This window comes from Rhynchophorus ferrugineus, unplaced genomic scaffold, assembly GCF_030347505.1.
Source record: "Rhynchophorus ferrugineus isolate W39M unplaced genomic scaffold, kcgeb_rfMv2 rfM11, whole genome shotgun sequence".
NCBI lineage: Eukaryota > Metazoa > Arthropoda > Insecta > Coleoptera > Curculionidae > Rhynchophorus > Rhynchophorus ferrugineus.
The window spans coordinates 18,241,790-18,262,912 of NW_027472590.1; the positions used below are offsets into that span (position 1 = coordinate 18,241,790).

The following is a 21,123-nucleotide window of genomic DNA, read 5'->3' on the forward strand; positions in this document are numbered from 1 at the left end:
CATTCGACCCAAATCTCTTACCACCCAGCTGTATCTTCAGTTTTAGAAACGGGAAATAATCGCAGGGGCCTAAATCTGTAACTATGCTGGATGGAATAGTAGTTCTTAGCCTAATTTATGATTTTTTGCTATAATGACTACACACGTGCATCGTGCATTGTCTTGATGGAACTACGCAATTTTCTTCATTCAGTTCGGTTGCTTTGGCTTCAAATCAACATACGATTTGTCCAAAAGCTCTGAATAAGTATTTAGTTATTATTAGTTTTATCCTTTTCCTCGATATGAATAACACCGAGTGCATCCCAAGAAACTGCGGTCATGACTTTGTTGACCGAAAAGCACAACTTGACCTTATTTGGCACACGTTCACTTGGAGAAACCCATTGTTGTGATTGTTCATTGATGTCGGGCAGTCCCTGATGTTTTTTTTCTTTTTTCAGGATGACCAGTTACAACCAAATGGTCTTTTGCTGGTGTCTCTTCGGGTTCAGGATAGTGAAGAGTGTTGAGGGCGATAGAGACCCTGGGTTACGACTGATATTGTCGTATTTGGTTTAATTACCGGAGTTTATGGATGGGTAGGAATTTGATTAGATTATTATCGTGTTGTAAAGTACCTACGGAGAACCTCACACTGTACGTGAAACTTTTCACAAACGGGATGTGTGATTCCAGATGGGTGTTCGCGTTCCTCATAAACAATGGGGCATTGAGTAACACGTGGATATTTTTGATCGGAACACTTGGAGTAATGCAAGTTGTCTCTCGGAGACGTATCTGTACCACATCTGTGCTCCATAGAGGCAGATTGGACGGACCTGTATTTTGTACAGAGTCGCTTTCTGGGGAATTGAGAATTTGCTTCTTCTACAGGGGAGCGGATATAGTAGGCTGTACACGCCATTGCCTTTGCAAATATAGTACTGAATTTGGGTTGACCATTGGAACGAATCGATAGGGACTGTTTCAATTTGCAGGCGGTATATGCGGAATTCCTTCTTGTGTTGGAACAGAATAGCCCGGTTTAGTTGGGCCTGGAGTCTGTCGCATATGGCGTCGGGACTGTAAGCGGTGGTGAAAACTCCTGCAGTGATTTGTTTCTGAGGAGACCACATCGTCAATCTTCCAAGTATGAATGGATCAGGGAAATTAGGTCATCCGGCAGTAGTTTAGCTTTAAAGATCAGACCGTTGTGTCATATTTGATCCAAAGCTTTGGACAGATCTAGAAAGATAGTTCCAGCTTTGCGGCCCTGAAGCACCTTGGCACCGACTTGATTGATCAGTTGGTAGTAATTAATATAATATTGTAAATAGATAAATATGTTTAGGTAGGTATTAAGCTAAATTGTGCGTATGTAGTAGAATATAAAATACGTGTAGTAGATAGGTTAAATAAGTTCTTTTCTATTTTTATTTAGTTATTACAACGTTTATTATGTGCATATTTTATATTAAAATGTTTTTTGTTGTATTTAAAATCTAAGTTTGATTATATTTAATTTTTGGTGAGTTTCTTATTTATTTTTTGAAGTTGGTTCAGTATTTTTTGGACCTACAGTTTAATGTGGGCTCTAAACCGCGGTCCTCGGCATTAAGCTTACCGAGTTACCAACTTAGAAATCATTCCAGAAGACATCCGGCCTGGTTAGTGGCATGATTTTCCTTGTCGGATTTTACACTCTTGCCTAGGAAAATTACAAATATTAAACATACATTTGAGACCATGCTCCAGCAGGATTCGATCCCGCGACTATCGTAACAGTAGGTGGACCGTCGTGTCGCCTTTACCACTGCGTCACCAAGCCAATGGTTCCATATTTTAGTTAAAAATGTTTTATTTATAGCCTGTTAGCTATTCAGAAATCGTTTCAGAAGATTTCTATTAGCTACAACAATTTAATAAATAAATGTAGAAATTAAAGTTTGTCAATGTTGGTTATGTTTGAGATAAATAATAATGTCCCCAATTCTTCATATTCTTTGTTCTCTGTGTTAAAATCGTCGCATTGAAAGTATTTACATCATTATTTGCAGGTTGTATAAAATGCGATTAAGTAATTTTGTTGTATATTTTTTGAAGCGAATGGTACTGTTACCGAGACCTCAGGTTGACGTTTAATTTGCAATAACTCCAACATGTTGAAAAGCGTGTTTTTGTATTTTTAAGTATTTTAAGATATACAAATATAATTCTACGGCAGCTTTTTTTGATGAAAATTCAAAAGTGAACTTTTTGGGGTGTGAGTCACAAAAAGCTAAATCTGAAGAATAAGCTGAATGTTGACACAATTGATACTTCAATACAAACATATTTTTTTCTCGAAACTAGGTCTTTTCTTGCAAACTGTTGCTCACGTTTAGCCCAAAAGTTTGCCAAAAATAATAATCAGACTATATTATTTCACTAGTTTGGACAGAACTTACGGTAATAATATTCCTTTACATAGCTGATCTAACACAGTCTTAGGAGCGGATTTTTTAACACATTCGCTTCGGAACTAAAGATTCAGGTTCAGATTCCTTTGTTTCCTGCTTTAGTTCAGAATTATATTGGTAAATCTCGCTTTCATTTATAAGGACGAAATGATAAAATTCTTCAATCAAAGTAGTGTTCGAGTTTATGGCTCTTCTGTTTTTAAATTTAGTCATGAATCTTTATAATATCCTTGTGAAAGATGAAATATTAACATGGCGTCAAATTTTCAGCCCGTCCGTTACGCCATACAAAAGCAATATCGTTAAAAAATTATTAAAACTTCTAAATAAAATTAACTTTGAAAGTTGTTTATCAAATCCTCGAGCACAGAATACGATAAGGAGGATCGCACAGCACCATTCGGTGGTTCTGCCCCCAGACTGTTTAATAAGGAATAAAATATTGCATCAATATTTATGGCTTCAATGAGTATAAGCAAAGGAACACTTCCGACACAACCGATTAGTATTCAACGTTCGCCAATCTGTGTCCTCGCCGACAAAAAGGAAGTGTTATACCGCCATTTTTGCAATGTTTTAAAAAATACCAATTGAAAGTCGCGTGTAAGTAATATCAACTATTCATTGGATCACTTTATATCATCCGAAAAAATTACGATGTAATTGAATCAAATCAAATATCAGTTCCGTTTACTATTCGCTCTAACATCAGTCATTGGGTATTTTGTTTTCGAGCCAGACGATCTTATGATACTTTGTAACAATCACAATGAATTTGTCCAACAGGGGGCTCAGTTAAGGATATGTTACGGAAAATTTTACTTTTGTTGGTTAGTTGAAGGAAAGGTGATACTGAGAGTCCTGTTGAACATATCTTTCGAGGATAACCTCAAAATAGACAAAAAAAATAGCGAGCAAATGACTGTGGAAAATTGTGTAATAATACTCAGTTTTCGCAACGAAACTTTGTTCGTTCCCTTAATTCTCCTTTGCTAGATTGATATTCCTAGAACTAGCGAGTGAATCAAATAAATTAAAATTTTTTTTACTAAGCAAAAGTGCAGTAATGAATTATCTAATCCGATATTCATTTGTTTTGTAGGATAACACCGAAGTTCTGGAATTTGTCGATTAGTTATAGAGCTATGCTTAATAATAGATATTACTGAATTTACAGGAGCAGAAATAAGCCGAAATATTGTTATTGCGTTAAATGTTGACTAGCTTTTGGCCCACAGCTACAACAAAGTTCATCTATGAGAATATTTTAATATATTCTGATGGCGTGAAATGATGTAAAGCGATGATTACTAAACCTAGTACTATTCATTTATTAGGTCCTTGCGTGTATCTGACGTTTTTACTTTAATAGGGTATTTCTTGAAAAATATTGGTATGATATGTATATAGATCAAAATATTTTCCATTATTTTCTACAACTTTTTGACAACTTTCTTATTACATGGATATGTCCCGTCGAAAAAACGATATTGCTTTGCTACGATCTATTTCTAATATTTACAAAATTAAAATAATTTCAGCAATAGCGAGTATCAGACACAATATAATTTTTTTGCAGAATAGTTCTCGGTCACAAGTTGCCATCATTACGAAGGATACACTATTGCAGCTCAAATAGGAAGTACTGCCGCACCTAGCGTATTTACAAGACACAGCGCCTTCTGATTACCACTTGCTCAGATCGATGCAGCATGTTTCGGCATAGCAAAATATATTGATGATTAGATCACAGCTACAACAAAGTTTATCTATGAGAACATTTAAATATATTCTCATGGCGTAAAATTATGTTAAGCGATGTTTGCCAAACCTAGTACTATTCATTTATTAGGTCCTTGCGTGTATCTGACGTTTTTACATTAATAAAGTATTTCTTGAAAAATATTGGTATGATATGTATATAGATCAAAATCTTTTCCATCATTTTCTACAATTTTTTGACAACTTTCTTATAACATGGATATATCCCGTCGAAAGAACGATATTGCTTTGCTAGTGATTCAATCATCAATCTATTTTCGCATTTATTCAACATTGCGAAAGGATGTACCAGAAAAGCCATGCTGCATTACTCTAGGAGCTATATCTGATGCGTAACGAACATGCGAAAGTTCTTCCCATTCTAGCTGCAACAGTGGATCCTTCGCCATTTTTGCAACGAGTCACTAGGTGTTGTCAACAGACTGTTACTGGTATTGATGGCGTTTTCTCCATGCATATAAATATTTGGAAACAGTTGATTAATCAACTACTAAGCTGTCTGAAAGCTCTTTCAGAGTTTGAGCTGGTTCTTTACCTAATAAGTCCGGAAATTCAATGTCTTCGGACTTTATTAACATCCAGACCGTTTTTGGCATTGTCATCAAGATCACCATTTTTAAGTAGTTAAAACCAAAACCAATTATTGGTATGTGATGGAGCAGTATTTCCAAAAGTTTCTGCCGGTATTTAAGTGGATTTTGGTAGCAGTTTAGCGACTGTATACCCTGCATAATTCAATAATACCAAACGGAAAACTATAGTTTCGTGTAGAGAAATGTCAGAACTATCGAATTTAATAGTTGCTTATATTGTTAGTTTACATTTTCACCAATGGACATTGCTGATCAGACTACATTAAAAAAAATTGATAAACCAAGCCAGCAAACTCTTTTCAACTATATAATGTATTGATTTGCCTCCATAAAAACTCAAAAACAGAAGAAATAACTTAAAAATGAAACACTGTCAATATTAAATAATACAAGGATCAACTAATATCTGAAAGATTCAATAATCAAATAACTGTATAATCTAGTAATATTATATTGTATAATGATAACCTGTCTAAGCCGTTACTTGCTCGAGTAAAATATTCCAGAAATCCTATCACTTTATAACATTATAGCAGATAGTTTAGATATTTTAATGAAATGAAAAATTCATCTAGATAAATAATTACACCAACTCATGAATATTTTCATGCAAACAAAATTTGTTCGTCATCAGATTATCAGTTCTGAATGTTACAACAATTTGTCTGCCGGAAGACTTCAAATATTCGGAAGAGTTCAGAAAAGAAGCAAATAATTCTCTATCATGACAAAAGAAGCGCTCACACATCGTATCAAGTAGTGGAATCTTTGACCAACAAAATCTCGAATAGTTCATCCGCCATATAATCCTGCTTTAGCACCCAATGGATTTTTTTATTGTCGCATATTAAAAATTATTTAAAGGAGAACAAAAAATGCACTAAATAACTTCATATTTACCACCGGCGAATAATGAAAGCGATTTCTATATAATTTAAGAAAGAATATTTGTCAGACCTGGTATTCAAAAACTAATGGCATGTCGTATTTTTTTCTTGATTGGTATCACTGATTTTTTTGAAAAATTTGACGACACGAGCGACTAAAAAGACGATTTACATCAAGATAAAACGAAAATTGAAAAACTGGAAAGACTCAGGATTTTGAGACTATAGCATAGAGTACAACTATTATTGGATCCTAATGCGAGAAACAGATATCAAGCAGTATAAAAAATTTAGTTCAACCTATATTAATTTCTGATTTATACTTTTTAATGCAATAAATGACTGTTAATAATCAAAAATACTAAAGTAATTAATTCATTGAATATTTCGAAAATTAAATAGAATTTTAAAAAACTGCACTGATTTGGATTCAGCGCCATATAAACAATAATTTACCATAAACATATCTATAAACTTAAACATGTTATAAACATATTTTGATTGCTCAGGTCCAAAACTGAATATAACAGGTCGAAAAAAGTCCCCGGCCTGACACATAGATGGCGCTACTAGAACTAAATCCATATGTTTTTTAGTTAGCCTTAACCTTCAAAAGATACGTGTATCATTAGTTTGTGAATTATAGCAGTTTGAGTGAAGCAACTTTTATTATTGTGAATAAAAAAATGGATAAAAAGGAATTTCGCGTGTTGATAAGATATTGTTTTTGAAGGAAAAAAATACAGTTGAAGCAAAAACTTGGCTTGATGCCGAGTTTCCGAATACTGCCTCAAGAAAATCGAGAATCCAGGATTGATAAGCAAAGTTTCGACGTGGTGAAATGAGCACCGAAGACGGTGAACGCAGTGTACCCCAAAACAAGTTCTTACGAAAATATTTAAAAAATCTACAAAATGATTTTGAATGACCGTAAATTGAAATTAAATGAAATAGCGGATGCTCTAAACATATCAACTGAACGTGTACATCATGTCATTTACGAATATTTGGGTATGAGAAAGCTTTATGCAAAGTGGGTGCCGCGCGAGCTCACTTTTGACCAAAAACAACGACGAGTTGATGATTCACAGCAGTGTTTGAAGATAATCAAGCGTAATAAACCCCAGTTTTGCGTCGATATGTGACAATGGATGAAACATGGCTCCATCATTTCATTCCGAAGCCCAATCGACAGTCAGCCGAGTAGACTGCACACGATGAACCCACTTCAAAGCGTGGGAAAACACAACAGTCGGCTGGAAGTACCATCAACAGCGACTATTATATAGCGTTATTGGACCGTTTGAAGGACGAAATCGCTGAAAAACGGCCGCATTTGAAGAAAAAGAAAGTGCTGCTTCATCAAGATAATGCACAGTGTCACAAGTCAGTGAAAACGTTGGCAAAAATCCATGAATTGGGCTTCCAATTGCTTCCTTATTCACCGTATTGTCCAGATCTGCCTCCCACCGACTATTTCCTGTTCTCAGATCTCAAAAGAATGCTCGCTGTGAAGAAATTTTCGCCTATTTTGAAGCAAAGGGCAAATCGTACTACGAAAATGGTATCGAAAAATTGGAGGGTCGCTATAATCAGTGTATTACCCTTGAAAGGAATTATGTTGAATAAAAAAAAATAATTTTGCCAAAAAAATGTGTTTTACTATGGTAGGCCGTGGACTTTTCAATTGACCTGTTATTTGTGTTATCATATATTATACAATATACTAAGATGAAAGGGAATAACTTAAAAATATATTTCAACTAAAAAAACGATCCAAACTCTAAAAAAAATAATATATTAAAAAATAAGATATGTAACAAAATCGAACTATATTGGTCCAAGACGTTTTAAAGTGTTAACAATCTTAATATTATGATTTTACATATTCGCTATATTTACCAGAATTTGGGAATCATTTATTAAAGCAAGTTATTTATTGAAGGAAAATATTCTACAAAAAATGTTTGGAACTTTATCGATACAAGTAGCTAAAAACCATTTTAAAACGAAATTCAACCATTCAAAACACAATTAATGTATAAGCCGGAAACCTAAAGATTAAAAATAATATCTTAAAAATATAATCCCGCTGAAAGGAAGATTAATCAGCCACATTTTACGCGAGGAAAACATACGAGGGCCAATGGGAGATCACCCCGGTCTTTAATATATCCTTGTGTGCGTGAAGATCACACTAATAAGACGTAATTTGTCTTTCGGTCTCGGTCCGGAAATCAAAGAGCTGATGAATCAAATATTAAAGATGTTGATACTAAAAATAAAAAACATAAATCCACAGAGAAAAAGTCCCGGTTTATAAATATAAATGAGAATTATTACGATCAACTTCCGCTTTATATTTGGGGTATCTTGTTGTTTTTAGAAGACCGATATTTTTATTGGAATACCGCAGCTCTTTTATTACTATTATTATTTACCAAAGGTGTACGAGTTGTCGGTAAATATAAAAGCAGCTATAAATTTGGTCGGTAACTTTAATTATTACTATAATGATTAAAAAAATTAAATATTGTAATTAGCTTATATATTATTATCATTAAACATTTTGTGTTTAAACATTATATTTAATATTCGTTTATGAAACCCATAACAATTTAATTATCTTATATTTTTATTCTTAAAGTTACTTTTTAATAAACAAAAGAAGTAATATGGTTCGTTTTTTGATGGAGAATGATTAACTATTTGTAGCTTTGAGAACTATCGAATGAAAACGACTATCAACTGTTTAATAATTATCAGTTTTTTACTATCAAATGAAACATTCGAATGTTTTATTTGTTATTATTTTCAATTGTGACTACTTCATGCGAATGGAACATTCGTTACTAGTTTTAAACTGACTGGTTTTCAGCGATTTAACTTTACCGTCTTAGCCATAGCTTCATAACAAAAAATGTATGGGATGTTTGCTTACCTAAACGTATATGTGAATGTATAGTTTCATGTTTTGTTTTGAAATCTGTTTATAACAATGTACATTAACTTAGCAGCATTTTGGAACTCAATTTCTCACTATTATTTAGAAATGTAATAGAGTAAAAAGAAAATATGTTGAGTCATAAATAGTAAAATAATATTAACTATTTTAAGTTGCCTTGGGTATGGCATAATGGCCTTGTTTATAAGCTACAGAAAATGTTACCGAACTATTAAAATATTACATTACAGCTAGAATATTTAGAGTCAAACAATAGGGATCCTACTCTAAAGTAAAAGAAACTAGAGCAGGTGTACCACAAGAAAGTGTATTGAAGGTAATTCTTTACCTACCCTACACATGTAATATATCACAAATGGAAAATATCACGATTGCTATATTTGATGATGACCCAGCGATTTATGTTGTCGAAGGCAATAACGAAGAAGCCAAACGAGACAGGCAAGTGACAACATAACTGGACCTAAACCTGGAAAATAAAAATTAACGAAAGTAAATCTATGCCTGAGTAGTGCACGTATAGAGCACAAACACCAATAACAACAAATAATAATATAACTACAATATGATAAATATAATATAATATAATAAATAATTCTTATTCCAATATCGAACTCTTGGATAAGACCAGAACAGGCCACTGAGCCAAAGTAATCAAACCATTTGATCGTGTGTGGTGTAGTGTAATGAGGTGCATTTAATAGAAAAATAGCAGTGTTAATACATATACTTTATCTAGATTAAGTTGTCCTAAAAAATTGTAGGTTAGTCGGCAACAACTACTAACAACGTAAAGATAAATATAAATTATTTATTAAAATTATTTAATTTATTAAAAAAATGTTACCTTGACCTATCAAATAATGCATTTTTTAACGATTTTTTCGATATTATAATTTTTTTTTTAATTTCTTTGAAGCTTTAACGAATAATTATTTTAAAATATTTCTGATTAGGGATAAATAAAATTATTATTTTAGTTAAAAATATTTATAATTCATAGATATGCCATATATTAGACGTATGTTAATTTGTTTTTATTATTTATGAAGCTTTACTTTTCCTCTACATTTTATTACTTCATTCCTTTTTTCACCTAACACTGAAATATAAAATGAAAATGAAAACTGTTGTAACACAGTATAATGCAGCAATTATTTATTTCCTTTCCTCTTTCTGACTTAGTACGAGAACGAATACGTTAATCTCGTGTTTCAATTGCATTTAATAAATTATGTCATTATTATTTTCCAAATATTACAAAAATATGATAAAATATATTTGGAATTTGTATTCCATTCATTCTTTACAAACTAAAGTATAACATTAATTTTATACTGCCGCTTGTTAATTTAATATCATTTAAAATGTACAAGTCTTTATAAAATATAGATCCGAGCAATTATATCTGTCACATTCTCTCTCAAAATTAGTGTGGCAAGGAATTTGTACATCTACGAAAACCCGTAAATTGTCACGATTGTAAAATCATATGTAAACGCACCTTTAATAAAATATTAATTATCGAATGATATGAATGTTTTGCCACTATCAACTGTTTTCATTTGATAGTTCCGAACGCTAATTATTAGTTTTCTACACTACATTTTGGTTTTATTACTCAACTGCTGCCTTTTACATCTAGTTATTTGAAATTAAACAAAATTATTTATATTTTCCAAATATTTTCAAACAGGTTTGAACCAATATTTGGAAAATCAGATCAATTGATGAACCCGATATACGAACCGTTCATTAGTTAAGAGTCAGTATGCCAGATCTTATAGCCATTGTCTTTGTTGAGAATGCTTTAAACACTTAAGGCATCTTCATGTGTAATTTGAATATAATTCTGATGTTATGTGCCAAACAATTAAACTAGAATAACTGTTAGGTACATACATCGTGATCAGCGATCTTATAAAGTATCAAATTTCACAATTTTAACATTTTTCTACATAAAATAATATTATTTTATTTAGTATTATTGAGGCAATCAAAATATACAAATGCTAATAATGGAACATACAACATTGTTAAATTAACTTCTATTCAAGTCCCAATTCGGTCGTAAAATAGTTTTGGCAATGAATTGTAATGACTTATTGGGCAAAAAATGAGGACTCAGAGATCCCTCAGGCAGCTTAGTGGTTAATAAATCAACTGGTTTCAGGTATGATAGAAAAAATCCAAAAGAGAAAAATTACTAGTACACCGATTGACTCAAAAATTATATTTCGAACTATTTCAATACCACAGTTTCATCGCTTGTCAGGTGAAAAAAGAGTTTTCTATGGACTGGCGGTGAAAAACGGATCTGCTTTGAAACGACCAAATAATCAGCCCAAAAAGGCATTCTCTAGATTAAGAGAATCACCCACATCGAAGAATCGACAAGATGCAGCGTGTTACGAATTACTAAACTAATAAGAATTGTTACTTCAGATGTCTGCAGACGTTAATTAAACAAATTGAACGATCTATTTCTAATATTTACAAAATTACAATAATTTCAGCAATAGGGAGTATCAGACACAATATCATTTTTTTGCAGAATAGTTCTCGGTCACACGTTGTTATCATTACGAAGGATACATTATTGCAGTACTGCCGCACCTAGCGTATTTACAAGACACAGCGTCTTCTGATTACCACTTGCTCAGATCGTTTTTTTTTTAATACGATATCACCATGTCAGAAAGATGTAGAAAAAATTGTGAAAAGTGATTTGATTAATATATAGTGTATCAATTTATCTTAATGACTTTAAAAAATTATTACAATACAGACAAACACCTAATAAGATGCCGTATATCAATGAAACTTTTTCCAGATTCCATAAATATTTAAATCATTATCAGTTTGAGTCTGTTAACTACAACTGTCGAACTTTATTCGATATGTTTACTTCAACAGATACTAATTTACAGCAATGAAACGTTTCCTTTTTTTGAAAATATAAAAATGGAATCATTCAATAAACATACGAATTGACGGTTAAACAAAACAGTGGTTTCACGTCACTTATTTGTCCGTGGCTGTTTCCAAGTACAGAAATAAAGCCAATTAGTGCCAAAACAAATAACGTATCCATAATAAATTGATTCCGAAAAGCATTGCTCTAATCGACGCAATCATCCGGCAGTATAGTTTCCCGGTATAGGTAAAACGGGAACAAACAACACGTTCTCTCTATATTCAATTGTTTATCCGCTATAAATCCTGTTTTAAATCTATCGTCTTTTCATAACCAACTTTTATGTTTTAAAAATCCCTTATAGTTTTTTTGCTGCACTGATCACGTTTTAGTAGGTTATCGGCATTTTTTCTACCTTGAAATAACTTTCACTCGCCTCGTTATAAATGTATTACTTTTTCTTAGAACCCAGTCTCTTTATGGGACATTTTTTTTCACCACATAAAAATAAGAAGAAATTTATAGCCGAGATAAAGATTTACCCAGAAAAAATATTGCTATTATAAGAGTCTATTTTAATTAAATTAATTTCTGGTGAAATCATAATTACTCCACTGTATAAATTCTGAGATGGACAGGAAAACGCAGCAAAAAAGTGATTTTAACACGTCTTTTTTGAAGCCAATTTTACATCGTAAAGAAACTGAAGCAAATAGTAGGAAGATAGAGCAGATCCGGGATATGTGATGGAAACATCAGCACTTTTCAGACGATTTTCGTCAGTTTTTGAGAAGTCACTAAATTGCCACTAAGTTGAATTCTATTTTATTTTAATCGCATTAGTTGTCTAGAGTAGAGTCATTAGTTGTCTACACTACAATGCCACAAAATACTTAGCATCACCTCCGTTGATGCCAATGTGGGTTTTGCCACCGATTCTAATATTTCACGTAACCTAATTTACATGGACCGCAATCATTCGTTCCAAAAATGGCGCTATTTAATTTTGCTTTAGAAGAAAGTCTTCAACAGAAATTTTGTCCATTAAATATTGTTTCATTACATGTAATCACTGTTAATTCATGTGAAATCGAGATTTTTTTAGTACTTCCCTCCATAAAATATGTCAATCCACCTATTCAATGATTCAGTCAATGAGCGGTCAGAATGAAATGTGTCTTTAACATAGAGTTATTCGCTTAAGCGCTCCTCAACATAAACACCATAAATATTTTGATGATCCTGTGCTACTTGTTTCTCATTTATAACATAATAAAAGACAAACATGACGTACGTACGTAATCTTCTGAAATCTTCGTTTTCGTGGCACAATAATTTTTGACTAAGAAAACGAATGATGTTACATTTACATATATAATGGTATGTTCCAGGGACTATTATATTTCAAAATCTTATAGTATTCCAGCTTATATATGGAGTTTACCAAAAACATCGTATTTTAGTGGATATGTTAGATGAGTATACTCTAACCCGACAAAAATCAGTATAGCCTATAATCCCAACTTCAAAATATTTAATTATTTGCATTGAAATATTATCGATGATGATAATTTGGCCTACTTCAACAATCCCAAGGATAAAAAGATAGGGTTAAGCTCCGCTAACCATGAACACGAATTACATGGACAGTCTGTGTATTTGATGGCATCAAAACAGGATGAACTGCTAAAACCAAATAATACTAGTCTGTTACATTACAGTGGTCTCTACAAAAACAGTTTCGCTAAGAAAATAATCAGAAAGTGGTATCTATCCTCAAAAGATATGTATTTGCTAAAGTCCCATGGGTTTCCTTTAAAATAATTGGTATGGTATATATTAAATAAACAATAGTAACAGAACAATTTTGTCTCAAACCTAGTGAAAATATGAAGTATTACACATTGTTATTACGCTATTTTCTGGCTATCCCAGAGCAGCTTAGTCTTATGTTGTTCTTGGCAGGAATATCTCTCTAATATCTAATCACTGCTCATAGTAAATCTACAACAATCAGATCAGCCTAGTGTAGGTGAACCCTATCATAGGTGAGAAAACGTCTTTAACTCAACCCTATGGAAATAAATTGCCATTGTGCTAAAAATATTAACTTATCAATTAAACTCTGTTAACCATCGACAACAATGGCAAGGCCAATGCCTACAAATTAAAATGATGCGTTTAGATCGTGCACTGAAAGAAAAATGTCCCGAAAACTCTGACGCAATAAAATCATTTTTGGTACAATGTCCACCAAGAATGGATCGATTCATAAAATGCACTTAAAGACAAGATCTTTCTAGGCGGGATTTGCCTGTACCTGAAATTTGATAAAAAGTAATAGATGGCATACTTTAATTTCAGTTTAAGTAAACTATCTTTATAAAACCCTGCTAAATGATTCCACCATCTAATAACAATACCTTAAATAGGTAAAATGCAACAAAATAACCGGATAATCCCTAAAAATAATCATATTATGCGAGTACCCATTCAATTGCTGACTATAAAATTTCTGCTTTATATTTCTTGAGAATTAAGTGAAAAATTAAATCTAGTGCAATGAGGAAACATGAAAATTAAAATGTATTTTCTGTTCCCACAAGACAGTTCAAGAAGTTCACAGAACATTATATCTACTATATTTATATATGTCTATTTGTCAATAATAGAACTAAAAATAACTTTCAGTAGAATAATACCACATTTTCATGAATGAATTAAATTTGAAAATATTTAGACAGAGCAGCTATAACTGATTTGCTATGGATAAGACCTGTATTTACAACCATTATCCTGAATTAAAATTAAAACCTAAGAAGTAGTGTGAATCCTGCTCTTACCAAAGCTTATTCTTGTTCTAGAAATTCGCCAAGAAAACGCTTTGTTCGTAAATAACCTTCCAACTAATAAAGCAATAAATTTAGATAATTAGTATAACTTTTTTGGCTAGGTGGAGGCAAAATTTCACGACAACGCTAAAATAATATCGCTAAATTGACTAAATAGGCTAACAGCAGCACCATTATTAATAATTGAAACAATAAAACAAATTGTGTGTGTGTGTTAGATTAGAAATATTATTAATATTAATTATTTAAAATTCATACAATGAAACCCATTAAAAATATAAGTTTATATGATATCATAATTTTCACAGAAAAGCTATATGAAAATATATCGTTGCCTGTTAAACAACATGGCCATATTGGGTATATGAGTTTCCAAAGTTCATTTGTGTTGTACCACAGGAGACCCATTCTACATCATTTATTTTCCGAGCTAAAATATTAACTATGCCCTTAATGTTTATATAGGGAATTATTAATTTTGAAACAAAACTAAATCGAATAATAAGTAAGTTTTGGCAAATAATTATAATAAAAAAATTAAATTAAATTAGTCCAGTTAAACTTAATTAGTAAGAGGAGAAATATAAATTATAATAAATAAAGTAGTAAATATTACTTCGGATAATATTATGTAATGATATCTTGTGAACTTTATCTTAAATAAACTATATACGTTTATAAAAGAAACACGACGAATTAACCCTGATAAAATAAAATAAAAAACAATAAAATAATAAAACACAAATACTAAAATCAAATCAAGTAGTAAAGTTTTTGCAAATAATTGTAATATTAATATGATGATAAATTAGTACTATATAATAAATTGCAATATATACTTGGTTGCTCAATAAGTTTTGTGGTTCTATGTGAACACACGATCTTATATTTTAATAGTTAAGATATTACAACAATTTTAACTTCACTTAAGCTGTTCATCGATATTCAAAATGGTGGATAGGTTGGGTCATTTTTTAAAATCAAAAGGCAGTCCTGGAGTAATCCAATAATCTTTTGAAAACGAAATAATAAGTAGCGCCAGCTTCTAGAAGTACAAAACTAGTTGAACGTTATTTTATTGGTTATATGGTATGGGCATAGAACAAAGAGATGTAGAAAGGGGAAGTAGGAGAAATCGTAAAAACAACCCGCAGAATTATTGTTTTTGGTTCTGAGTTTTGATCTGAAATTTGATAGGACATTTTTGAAAAAAAATGTAATCTTTTTTATAGCATATGTGGTAAAAAATATTTGTTTAAATACAAAGGCGTTACAAACGTGTACGTGTACGTATACTAGCCCAAAAAAGGGTTTTAAATCTAAACAATGGTAAGCTTCCCTCCTGAGAATATCTTATGACCAGCTATATAACTAGAGAAAGGTTCATTATTTATACTTCAGACCGGATTTTAAAAAAAATGTTTTAAAGTCTCCTTTTACCAACTATGGGTTTATCTAGACTGGGCCTAAAGTTTAACGTGAGCTACGAACCACGGTCCTTGGCGAGTGACCAACTTTAGAAATCATCCCAGAAGATATCCGGTCTTACCCAGCCTGGTTACTGGCGTGACTGGGATCAATTTCCTTGTCGGATTTTACACTCTTACGTAGGACAATCACAAATATCAAACAATCACAATCATGAATTTACGACCATGCCCCAGCAGGATTCGAACCCGCGGCTATCGCAACAGTAGGAGGATCGTCCCATCGACTTTACCACTGCGCCACCAAGCCGGCAGAAACCGGATTTTTATAAATCTAGATGTAAAAGAGCATTACATAATCAAGATACAATTCCTAATTGGGATTTAAATGGTCCTTAATTATGCTTGATGTATATATTGAATTCGAATACAAAAAATGATTCATGAAATAATTAACCTATTGAAAAGGAAAATATGGCTAGATTCGTTCAATATTGGAATCAGAATCTCCACATTAGAATCTTCGAAAATTATTACAAGTAAGTAGAAATATTTTCAGAACGAAGTAAATTAGAGGTTTGAGAAGTATAAATTAAAACATGTACTCCTCCTCATATTCTATTAAAAAAGTCAAAAGTGTGTCTTCAAGTTAAGGCAGGTAAAAACCAGGCAGTACAACACTAATTTCAAAGCGCAATTTTACTTACATTTTCGTAACATATATAAACATTTTCAAATAAAATCTTTTTTTAATTTCAGAAGTTCTCTCGTCTAATGACGCATTATAACTTTTTTTTAATTTTACGCTAATATAAGTGGATGATTGCGGAAATTATTAGGATTCTTAAACCAGGTAAATTGCCCAACAATCATATTGACCAATATCACTGCTACCAATAATATACAAATTGTTTTTGAAAAGCGTTTTCATCATTATACAATTCATCGAGTATACCGTATTACGGATGTAATGGCGTAAAATTGGCTATTGAAACAAATGAAACATGTTGGAGTAACTCCTTATGCGAACATGCCATCACACTGGATGGCAAGCTCAAGTGGAAAGAGTATGTTGAAAAGAAACGACCAGAACTTTCAATTACGCTCAGTGTGGTGGTTGCTTGGACGACAATCTGAATTATCATTCTACAATAAATGGTTATTGTATAAAGAAATTTTTACGTCAGAGGCCCTACGGACTCCAACTATGGGCTTGCATAAAGGAATTCAATATTAGTACGATGATATGTGAGAAATACGATCATCCACAGAGACCTAAGGGTATAAAAAAGCAATAAAACAGTAAAGTAATATTTTATGAACATAAAAACTGTTTTGAACTTCCTTTGAAGTAGTATAGTTAAACTTTGGGTGAAAATTTTGACGTGCTTTAAACTTAAGTGGAGTGTACCACTATTCAAGACAATGTTTTTTTTTAATTAAACATTACTAAATAGTGAATAACTAGTTGTAATATATGTGCCAAGTGTTATTTACAAATTAATTTATATTGAACTACGGTAAGGTGAGTACGGAATTAATACATCAGTATGCATTTCTCAAAATAAAGTAAAACTAATCTATTTAAGCTGAAGTTAAGAATACACTTATCACTAAACAAGTTCGTGTGGTTTGGTTTGCTTTAATCTTCTGATTTCCTCCGCGTTGTGTAATAGCTGTATTGCTTCCATGTTGCTTTGATTTAGCAACCTAATTTCACGTTTTAAAGCGAAATCTTGCATCACTTCGTGTATCCGTTTGATCGCGAGGTCATCGCGCAACTATTCAACAGAAAGCAACTCTATGTAAGATGCTAGTCCGTCCAGTTTGCCTCAACGGCGCACAAATGTGGTACAGGTACGCCTCTGAAAGACAATTTGCACTACTCTAAGTCCGCGTGTTACTCAATGCTCCATGGTTTATTAGAAACGTTATTCGAAAAAGTTTCACGAACACTGAGCATGTGAATAGCAGAACACGAAAATAACTTGATCAAATCCCTACCCATCCACAAACCCGTAGCTTAACCAGATACGACTATCCCAGTATCCTATGGTCTCTGTCACCCGCAACATTTCTCTATCCCGAACCCCAAGCGACATTAGCAAAAGACAATTTGGTTCTAGCTAATCACTATTTCGTTAATTCGGAATAAGAACATAAAATGCAGCTCTTCGTTGGTTACATAGCGATAAGCATTGGTAATTAATCGGGTATGTGTATTTAGTACTTGAGTATGTTGAATTACTAGTTGGTTTCATGTCTTAGTACAACCCCATATTTGTTCCTAACTGGCTTTATGATTGATGAACCAATCTTTTTGATATTAGATCAAGTTGAGAATGTCTTCTGACTAACTAAAATTGCTCGACTTTCAGTCTAGTCTGTTCTGCTTCTTGTCTAACGTGATGTTTCCGGTTTAACCTACCATCGAGATATATTCCGAGGTATTTAGCTGATTCTGCTTGAGGAATCGGGCATCCGTCAAGTGAAATAATTAGGTTTTGGTCATTTCGTCGCAACAATATTAATAATTAAATAATATTTATTTATGTCCATGGATTTTAGTTGCATCAGCATTTAAGTTTTTTGTGACTGATTGACGTGGTATCAGCGTTGAACCTCGAACTTGGGGAACAACTACAAACGTGACATTCCTCGTTGCATGTTATACTCTGGCCTATAGACAATTACAATTAGACCCCATCACAAATATACATTTAGAACCACAACCTGGAGAGTTTCGAACCCGGAATTATTATAACATTACGATAGTCATCCTGTTGCCTTAACTACCGAGGCTATCAAGCTACTTATTATTTTTGTTCTCCTTATATCTACACTGAAAATTGTAAATGCTAATAAATAATAAAGATCGAAAAGATTTTTTAAACATTTTCAGCAGCTGCACAAACAGACTACATACACAATTATCAGCATCTGTATATATTTCGGCTGTTTAAAATCACCTTAACTGTATATATGCGAATTCTGAAAACGCGAGAATCATTTTAACATAATGACTGACTGTTCGAAGAAACCGCATGCGTAGATTCGGGATTGTTCGGTCTCAGTTCCTTATCGAATCCCCGGAAAAAAACCGTTCGGGTTGTTTTAACTTATTGATGTTTGAAAATAGCTCGATAACTATCTCGCGAAAACTAATTCCGCTAACGATGTAAACATGTATGTCCGTCTCGTAATTAAGAAGCGGTGTTACAGCTGGCAGATGTTTTTATGATGTGGGGTGTCTTGAATTTGCAAATATTTTAATAATATTTCATTTTAAAACGGCTACAACTAAATATTTAATGATTAATATTTTGAAGGTTGGCTTGCTAATATTTTGGATATTGTTAATTGCAATTGAAGATAAGAAATTGAATCTAGATCTATAACCTATATCTATACATAGAAATAGATTTAGAATCAATCACTCGTCACTCCATTTAGTTGTAGGGGCAAATAGCATCAATTTTGTTTATGGTGGGAACATTAACCGCCAAATTTGTAACAAAACATTTTCAAGGAAGTCAAATAGAAGTTAACATATGTCGAAATTTTAACGTGATGTAGCCGCAGATTTAAAATCGATAATAAGAAGCAAAGGAGAACATGATATCTTTGTTCAAATAAAAAAGATGCAAAGGGTATGAGAAAAACAATATTCAATTGTACTAGAAGTAATATTAAAGGTAATAATAACTTTTGTATACATTTTGTTTTAATTAACCATCCATTCGTTTTAGGTCAGCGAATGTACAATATGTCAACCAAAAGCTAGATAGTCAGTTCAGTACTCAATTCATTACTTTGATCTGTCCATCAAAATTACTAGCAAAAATTGCAGTACCAGATAAAAATTGGACATTTACATTTATCATGATATATTTAATCATGTAACGGTAAATATTTAATTATTCTTCTATAGGTGAAGTATTGCTTGAATACGTTAAGCAAAAGCTCAAGAAAGCTAAATTGGAATAAAAGAAGAACTTAGACAGGGTTTTGTAAAATGGGAAAATAGTGGAGGACGATACTTTGAAATGATCAAATGTACTAATATGAGTTGACTTGAATCGAATAAAGAAAACATATAATATTAATCATCAATAACACCCTAACGATCGAATGACTACTACTTTGAAGATGGAGGAATGAAACACACAAGGAAAAAAGAATATATTTTTTATAAAAAAAAATATAGGTATATAAATTAACATTTTGTAAAAATAATGATGTACTGACTGGAGACCTCTTTCAGGTGGAAAGTACGATGCTCTACACAAGATCAAGATTTTGTTAATTTTGATAATTGAATGCCATATACAAATATGGTTTCTGAGCTTTTTATCAATACTATTAGATTATTTCAAGTTTTTATGTTAACATGGTTTATGAACTTTTTATAAAAATGTTTCAATACGATATCTTAATGTAAATAAGATGGATGGACTTTATGTAAATATATTCCAATATATTCTCTATATAAATATGGTATTTTCTACTCTGATTTTTTTCAGATTTAGAATAAAATTTTCTAGTAGAATATGATATTTATCTTTAATTGTTTTATTAAAAAATAATAAATAAAATAAAGTACATTTTTATTTAATTGGTAAACAAAATTACAACTTTCAATTATTAAAATATTCATATTAATAAGTATTTAATTTAAAATATTTCATAGAAAATGTATGATAATTTTCAAACTACTATTATTGATAGTCATTACATGAGTTCCCAGCACTTTCTTTACTATGGTATCGTATTTTTGATTATTGCTTTTTATTTTCATGGGGCTAAATTTCTTCGTCGCGAGACGATATATATATTAGACTAAAATTTTCACTACCAGTTACAAAATAAAGTATACGCGTTTGCGCAGTACTTGCTTGGAATAGCGCTTGTTTACTCTGACTATTAATTCAAACAAATGAAAATGCACATGAGCTAAACCGAAATTACCTTCTGTTTACTGTTATTATATATTTCTTGGATCTAACTAGAGCCGTCAATGAAATATAACGTCATAATATAATTGTGTTGTAAATCTAATACACTTATATTTGGAAAATCGACCGCTCTAAGTCAGTGATTCTTTTTCGACTAGGGTATTCCTTAATAGCTATACGGCTGATATCACTAACATATACGCATCAAACTTGAAGGGAAGCTAAATGAGATAAATAAACAAATAATAGTAAATAAATATATAAAATATATGGCAATACAAAATACAAAAGTCAAATAGATTAA

The 21,123-nt window shown here is 31.9% G+C and overlaps 2 protein-coding genes across 7 annotated transcripts in view; both read right to left on the reverse strand.

The window, feature by feature from the left end:
• wgn (Tumor necrosis factor receptor superfamily member wengen) overlaps positions 1-21,123 on the reverse strand; it is a 240,361-nt gene that overhangs the window by 74,495 nt on the left and 144,743 nt on the right. The gene's annotated exons all lie outside the window — the stretch shown is intronic.
• LOC143204889 (uncharacterized) lies at positions 426-3,546 on the reverse strand. Of its 2 annotated transcripts, XM_076417816.1 has the most exons (3): positions 903-3,546; positions 790-845; positions 426-745 (listed from the first exon to the last, which is right to left on the reverse strand). In XM_076417816.1, exons 1-3 carry the CDS (start codon positions 1,116-1,118, stop codon positions 562-564), a joined length of 456 nt encoding a protein of 151 aa, XP_076273931.1. In that variant the 5' UTR covers positions 1,119-3,546; the 3' UTR covers positions 426-561. The 2 variants fall into 2 exon arrangements, with proteins under 2 accessions (XP_076273931.1, XP_076273930.1); XM_076417815.1 differs by having other exon boundaries at positions 443-745; positions 790-1,250.